Here is an 8,484-nt window from a genome sequence, read left to right as displayed (position 1 = left end):
GGATACCGAAGGTACTATTGGTTTAAATTGTTACCTGAATAATCATTAGAGCAATTACTAAAATATTTTACCATTACCACTTAAGTTATCAGTGCCTTTAATACCTTATATTGCCAAATGTATCACATTTGATACACCTTAAATTTCATGATTTTGAGACTAATTCAAAATTTTGACATTTCTTTTTGGGGAAAAAAAATGATGGATGCAAGTCAACACATGCATCTGCAGGTTGTAAGAAAATCAAACAGGATTTAGCAAGGGTTATAGATATCTGAGCGCTTATTACACATATTCATTTTGACTTTTCTTTTTACAAATTTGAAAAAAAAGGTTTCATTAGGACCTCATTTTTTCAAATTTTGGCATTCTCTGATAATTGCTTCTTATTGCTGGCATTAAAGGGTTAAACCTCAAAGTCTCAAGTGTTCTCAAAGTCTTAAAACTATTAATAGTACAATATTATACTTAGAGTGTGTAATCAATTTGTGCATCAACTGTCTAAATTCCTGGGCAATGCCATGCATGTCACAGATTCAATGTAAATGCCTCTGTAGATGTAATGTAAGGCACTATACTTTATGAATCACTTTTGTCATATTTACTGAACCCTGTAAATAAAGATTTACAGTATAAGCAATTAAGCAAACTATTTTTGAGAAAAATGGCATACATAGTGCAAACTATGCATAGTCTATGTAAAACATTGATTTTGTCAAGGTGATGAGATTCAGTACAGTCAAAAGGATTTATGTTATCCACTCTGACTTACTGTAACTGGACACTTTTTGGCCAAATGTAAATGGGTGTAAAATGTCATGTAAATGTAGATTTAAGGTTGTTTGTTCTAACACACACACTGATATTTTTAAAATATTTAGATTACTTCATTTGCAAGGGGATTCACTACCAAAGCACTCACAGTAATAACCTGATTGAAGAGTATTAACACATTGAAAATGAGAGAGATTTAGAGCTTCAGTTCCAGCTGATATTTATTTCCTTCCTTGAAAAAGTTTTGTACACAAGTATATATCAACAATCTGACAGGCAGTGAATGGACACAATTTAGCTGGCATGAGTTCACCTCCCTTTCAGAGTTTCAAAATAAAAGATGGTTCATTTGTTTATGGCATGATAAGACAATACATGATAATTCTACACAGCATATTGCACAGGATGGATGAAAAATAAAGTTAATATACTTAAAAACGCTTTTATTTATTTATATATATTTATATAAAAAGAGTCCTGAACAGACCACCTTAAAAGTAAGGATGTGTAAAAAGATAGTCGTTCTAGACAGTGCCTGTCCTTGATAGCAACAACATACATAAACACACAATCTTTTTTGCTTTATGATACAGTCAAATATACAAAGGTTGAGATTCATTTTTACGCATTTTTTCTTTTCTTTTTTTTTTTTTCTTTTTTGAAAAACACAACAGCTAAGTAACCTGAATCCGAAATACAAATGCTATTCACCATGCCATAACGTACTAAACAATTAGCTAATAGTTCGCCAACAAGTAGAAAAGATTATATATTCAAATACAATGAGAAACGCAGTACAAGATGTTGCGGAACTCAAGTCAGACCTTTGAATATGCTTGATGTTATCTTCTTTGTTGTTTGCTGTCTAAAAAGATAGCCTATTCAACCCAGTGGCTGTTGGCTGGATGAATTTGACATCAGTTGATGAAAACATCAAAAAATAAGTCAATTTTAAAGCTACAATCTCCTTGTGTGTTGTTGTAGGCAATATGTCAGAAAAAGTTACAAAATAATAATAATAATAATAAAAAAAGGAGTGGCTACTTTAGAGACTGACTGTTAAAACCACATGCTCTACAGAAATAGCCTCTGGCAATGATCAGTTCATGTGTCTTAAAAGAAGCCTGTAGACTGGCACTGTAAACTGCAGAAGGTAGTCTGATGTAAGGCTGGTGCTGCGTTCAAGAACTATTGGAGGAAAAAAAATACTGCAAGTGCATTTGGGCATGGTTTAACATGCTGTAGGTTAAAAATAACAATTTATAAGTTGAAAAAAATAAGTTAAAGGTCTTGCTGGTGATTAGGTGACAAAAAGTAGCCAAATTAACTATCAATTACAGAATATAATCAATAAGTAATTTATGAGAAACTCAAAAGTAGCCTGGTCATGGTACCCACTGCAAAGAACTTTTCAGCAGGCTGTTTTTTTTTTTTTTTTTTTTTTTAACTTTTTAAAAATCAACAAATGTAAGCTTTCTAACAGCACTTAAACGCAGCATGGAAACCAGCCATCCAAGGTTTCGTAATCAGGAAACCTATATGTAGCTGAATAACTGAACTACGCACGTAGATTGCAGACTCCTCCTACTCCATATAGATTTGTACAAAAATACACTGAGAAAATAATCAAACTGTTTCCTATATTTTTAAGTGTCCAAAGGTGTGTACATTTAAATATAAAAAAAGGAATCAAAGTTGTGTGTTTTTAAAACTCTAGCCCTTCGCCTGAGAAGAAGAATGACAAATAATTGTGTCAGAAAACTAAACAGGAGTGAGTATTAAACAATAAAAACTCAAAACTGCTTGGCCCAGTATATAAATATCCCATATAAAATGGCATCTGAATACATGTACAAAACAAAGCTCTGAGGATGAAAACAAAAACGTGAGGATATTCCATAAACTAATATAAAAAATGATAAACAATTTTGGTCCTGAATAGTAAAGATCATGTATATAAAGTTCAGCACTGATTTGTAGTTGTGTTTGAGTCCTGAAGTTTAAAATATTAAAACAGCTGGTGATTATTTGTGTCATTATATCCCATAAATAAGAAAAGAGCAACTGAGGTGAGGCTATCTACACATTTAAATACCCCTAATACTGTACTATTTGTAACTGTTCGACCGTCTCACGTAAGAAGTCAGCACAAGATTGGAACAAAGTAGGCTATCATGCTTCGACGTATTTTTTGCTTTTAAGAAGATATCAAACTTAGAAAAACATCAATCCACCTTAAATTCATACAAAATCCCTCTTGGTGACTATACGTCAGTAAAAATGTCACGCGAAAGTCCGAGTTTATGTACCTTTTAAGAGTTGAAATTCACTTGGCAAATCGGTAAAAAGTTGTGAAATGTCCCTTTAAAAAATAATCAGCAACAACATTGATTAAGTGGACGGCGGACCGCATATCGTGCAAATCAATCACAGTAAAGTTGTTCGGGTCAACCAGTTCACCAGCGAGCGTTTTCTCAAACAGGAAACCGAACCAGTGTCAGGTTTCTCTCCTTTCTTGTTTTGCACCTCTCCAAGCTCGCCTGTTCCACAGTCCTCCACGGTCCGCACATTCAAAGCGAAATAGCCCACTAAAGGGCACTTATCTGCTTTAAAAGTTGAGCTTACCAAGCACTTACAGACGACAAGAGACGCCGTGACGCAAGGTTTGAATGAGTAGTAACTGATCTGGTTGTTCGGAAACAAAGCAGGAGCAGCCCACCCGCTCGTGTCGGGGACCCTGGGCTCCGTTTGTGGTCGTAGTTTGTGCCCACATTGTTCTCAGTATGTGAACACCAGGTTGGAAATGGTGGATTCCAGCCAGTCCCCGGAAATCATTTCGCTGACTTCAGGTGTGCAGTAGTCGGGGAACTCGAAGTGAGAGCCCCCAGAGCCGGACTCAAAGTTCAAATCCAAGTCCCTGTCCAGCACAGAGGAGCCAAAGCTCCCCAGCGACATGCTGTCAAAGTTGGGGCTCGGGTTCATGTCGAGCAGGTCGTCCTCGAACTCTTCGTCCTCCGAGGAGGAAGACGACGACGAGGAGGCGGAGCAGTGAGAGCCGGAGGGAGTAGGTGACGAAGCCCGCCGACTGTTGTACGTTTGCCCGCCGAAACGCCCCGATGAGCCGTTCGGGCTACCGCTGCTTCCGCTACTACTGCCCGGGGATTCGCTCCCCTCCTCTCTGCCGCTGGAAACGTCCTCGTACAGGCTGAGGGGGTCGCTGGAGTCCGCCGAGTTGCTCAGCGTGGGACTGGCTGGGACTGTGACTGACGACGCGGGGCTGACGCTCAAGCCGCCTCCGTAGACGTGGTACGCCCGCTTTGCCCTCTTGCCCTCCGATACCTGCTTGGCTGTGGACGGCACCGCCTTGGACTTGTAGAGGTGGTTATCCGGCGGCTGCTCGGAGGCAAACAGTGAGGCTTTGGTGCTGCTGCTGTTCCCGAAAAGTGATTTATGGGCTTTGCTGCAGGGTGATTTGAGTCCACTCTTCCTCGAAGATGTGGAAGACTTTATGCTGGTGCTGTTCGAGCAACTGCTTACTTTTTCCACCTTTTCCCCTCCACTTCCCGGCTTGGAAGCGCTTGATTTGACTTTCTTCCTGGGCCGGTACTTGTAGTCGGGGTAGTCCGCCATGTGCTTCAGTCTCAGCCGCTCCGCCTGCTGGATGAAGGGGATCTTGTCGCTGTCTCTGAGGAGCTTCCATCTCTTTCCCAGCCGTTTAGAGATCTCGGCGTTGTGCATATCAGGAGACTGTTCCATAATCTTCCTCCTTTCTATCTGGGACCACACCATGAATGCGTTCATGGGTCTTTTAATGTGGCCGCTCGGAGTTTTACACCACGCCGGGTTGTCTCCCAGCTTGTCCCCGGCGGAGGAGGCTGTGGAGCCGGGGGAGAGGGGCGAATCAGCGGGGTCCAGGTCCATGCTCGCCCCGGAGCTTGAATCCCCACTGAAAAATGAGGAAAGCGCTTCCGCGGTGCTCTCAGTGTGGCTCATCTTCTGCACCATGCTGCCTCTCTTGGTGCACTTAATAGCAAACTCAGCTCTTTTCTCCACGAGTGTGAGTTGAGTTAGGGGGGGGTAAGTCACTTCTGTGGTGTGTAGTACAAACTCAGTCCAGTTTGGTCGGATATGCAAACAAAGTTTAACTTCCACAGCGTTTTAAGTGTTTGATCGCTCTTTCTCCTTCAATGTGATCAAAATCAATAAGCCGTAGTGGTGCCCAGCACGACAGTCTAAGCGCCTGAGACAGTGGCCCACTACTGCAAAAGGCTCACCGTACAGATATGTTTTTCTCGGCATCAGCCTGTGTCCCCGCTTCTAGAGACAAAAGCCAGACATGCTGGGGACGGAAAGGAAAAAGGAACTTAGAGTGAATAACATGGTCCGCCCTCCATCTGTAGACTTGCAGCAGAGTTTCAAAGCAGCCCTCCAGTCTCGTCTCCCTTTGCATGCATTTATCCCTTCCCAAGATACAACGGTGATAAAAAATAAACCAATGAGAGGCTGTCGCTAGCCTGCCTCAGCGCCAAACTGACGCCCATCTCGACGCTGATTGGTCCAAAATGGAATCTAATAATAATCAGCTCGTGCAATGAGCAGCCTCGTCTCTGACCTCATTCCAGAATACAAGAAGAAACTTCATTTTTTTAAAGAGACACTGGCTTATGTTATCGCCCCCTCCCCCTTTTCCCCTTTACCACCAAACCCATGTGTATGTCATTAACATATAGCTATAAGGGAAGCAAAGTATATTTTGCCATATGGAAACTTTGAGAACAGTTTGTACCAGTGAGTAAATGCGAATTAAAGAAATGTGCACCTTGTTTATATTAACCCTCCTTTTTCATTATAACTGGTGAACACATATACCACATTATGGGGAGTCTGCACCCAAAACACTTCCCTTGGACCATTTTAGAGGAAGGATTTTAGTTCTGCTAGAAAAGGATAACACATTTCACAATGATTGTCATAGAGGGAAATGTGTTGTAGACACATAAAGTTAGCCTACCATAACCAGTCGTACTCCATATTTAATTGTGTTTGCCAACCATTGTGTGAACACGTTGTTGAACAAGATCATGTTGAGCAACTGAGTATTTGAGCCTAGCCTCTCACAGAATGTCTGACACCTCAGATGGTCGGACTGATTTGAGATGCCCCCCCCCCCCCCCCCCCCCCTCTCTCTCTCTCTCTCTCTCTCTCTCTCTCTCTCTCTCTCTCTCTCTCTCTCTCTCTCTCTCTCTCTCTCTCTCTCTTTCTCTCTCCACGACAGACCAATCCTCTGCAGTAACACACTAGTCAGGGAGGAAACAGTGAATCTAAGACGAGTGTACTACAGTGGATGCACACACACATGCATCAAAATCTACACCGGTTGCACATGATAAAGAACAAGCGGTGTTTATGTACTGCACGGGAATAATGAATTGGATTTAAATTAAAAAAAAAAAAAAAAAAAAAAAAGAGCAGCTTTGATATTTGTGTTCAAAGTTTTCATCAGAATAAATAAAATGTCATTTGGACCAATATTGCTGTTTCTGTTTGACAATGTGGTCAAGATTGTTTTAATTTATAATTATTGTTTTTCTGTTACTGTCCTGGATGGAGCACCTTTGACTAATGAGAGAGCACATGGGAAGACGGTGATTGACGCTAGATGGCGTCGCAGAGCCAGATAGGGCTCAGTATGGTGTAGTGTAGACAATTTAAGCAGGCAATAGAGTTCAGACCAAGCATTCAGAACATTTACTGGGATGATGTTTTTTTTAATATTTTTATTTTTTGGTGGAGGTATGGTTACGTAATGCCTCTGTACAGTAAAAACACGAGGGTCGAATTGTACCATAGCACATTTGTGGGTTTAATTTTGGACTAAGATTAATTGTTAAATTTTGTATTGTTTTGATCCATGCTCAGTTTGGCCCGTTTCACTGTAATTGAGAGCGTAATATGAATAAAAATTATGATTTTAAAAAAACAACATGAACACCTCTGATGATCAAATAAATATGAAAAGAGTGATGAGAGAGATTTAATGAGGTGGCCACATGCTCTGTTTTCTAAATTAGAGTCAGAGGTGACTTAGACCACCAGTAGGGAATTAGTATGAAAGTACAGTCACCAGTGTTACTGGATGCATTTCAGTGGTTACAATTATACTCAATATGGCCGCCTATCTGCAGTGCATCCAAGTAAGGCAATGGGTAATTGGGCTCCAATTTGTGTGTTCATGGAGCATAACAGCAATGGAAATAAGAATGTTAACTCATAAGCTCACTCTGATCCTAAATGCCAGTTTAATAAGAGATTGAAGGAAAATGTAATGACATATTAACATTTTCCGTAGAAGTGCTCTGATGGAGTGCTAGGACCCTTGGCAGCCTGATGGAGTAATTGTACACTTTATATACATTTGTATATACACTGTATTAAAAAATGTACAGGTATGTGTTCGATAGTTGTATTATACTGTATAAGAGCTCTATAAAACCCAACAAAATATCTATTATTTTTTGGTATTTTACGTACAGTTTCTTGCCTCATATTCTATTTGAGCGCATGTCTTGTTCTCAGGAAAGAGCACCCTGTCTTTTTGTTTTTCCCACTGTGCTCAGATTAGTATGCCATGCACACAGACAGACACACCCCCACACACTAACACACACATACACAAGCTGAAAGGATAAGCAGTGCTTTCAAACTTTCCTCTTGCTTTTTCGGTCTCTCTTTTACTGCCATTGTTCTAATGTGGCGCAGCTGCCACGCGAGTTAGAGTGGGTCGCGTGCCAACCCTAATCTCAACAGGTGTTCTTTTGGAAAACTCCCACCACACCACCCCACGACCCCCTTCTTCTTTGTCATCCCTCACGCACACCCTACGACTGTCTAAATGTTCCCCTCCCCCACATTTTGGTTGTTCAACAGGCCCAATTTTATTGAAAAAGTAAAAGCTGAAAGTTAGATTAAAAAATTAAACCATGGTATTGTTAAACTACACCAAACTAAAGCTGTCTTTGTGAAAGTGGTCTATTACGATCAGTGTCGACACGTTACTTTAAAAAAAGTAATTAGTTATAGTTACTCACTACTTCTTCCAAAAAGTAACTGAGTAACTGAATTACTCTATAGTAAAAGTAACTAGTTACCAGGGAAAGTAACTATTTCCATTACTATAAAAAGACTTTGTTGTATGTCAAAGAATTTGAAATTTTCTGAGCAGTATTCGAGTCAGTTGAATAAAGAACAGACAGGTAGTTGTGTTATAGAACCTTGTAATATTTATTGCACCTCACCAGCAACAGATTTATCCTACACTTGAAGTGCAACAAAAATAAACAGATTTGAATTGCTTACCAGAGATGTCGACAAACACTTTGCCCCAGGACATAAATTACACTTTACATGCACGTTCTTTCCTTTAATTTCGACCAACTTGAAATAGTGTTTATATCTCCACCTCGTAAAGGACAAATTTTCCTCTGAATGCGCTGCCATCATATCCCTCTGCATCTGTTTTGCGTGTGTGTGTTTGCCGCACGCGCTGTTCCGGTTTGTGTGTGAAAACACTAGCTCTGAAGTTTGTTTTAAAAAAAACACTTAAAAAAAAAATTATTAACAACAAATACACATACGCTATTAGGCTTGAGCGTTTACGGGGGATCACGTGAGATTTGACAACAACGCAGCCATAATGGAAGCAAGGTCTGG

General features: G+C 40.3%; 1 protein-coding gene across 1 annotated transcript; it reads right to left on the bottom strand.

The window, feature by feature from the left end:
• Positions 1–977: 977 nt before the first annotated feature.
• sox4b (SRY-box transcription factor 4b) lies at positions 978–5,237 on the bottom strand. The gene has a single exon (XM_057835390.1). It carries the CDS (start codon positions 4,777–4,779, stop codon positions 3,553–3,555), a length of 1,227 nt encoding a protein of 408 aa, XP_057691373.1. The 5' UTR covers positions 4,780–5,237; the 3' UTR covers positions 978–3,552.
• Positions 5,238–8,484: the final 3,247 nt, after the last annotated feature.

Source organism: Corythoichthys intestinalis, chromosome 4 (genome assembly GCF_030265065.1).
Source record: "Corythoichthys intestinalis isolate RoL2023-P3 chromosome 4, ASM3026506v1, whole genome shotgun sequence".
Taxonomy (NCBI): domain Eukaryota; kingdom Metazoa; phylum Chordata; class Actinopteri; order Syngnathiformes; family Syngnathidae; genus Corythoichthys; species Corythoichthys intestinalis.
This window is presented reverse-complemented; position numbering and strand designations above follow the sequence as displayed.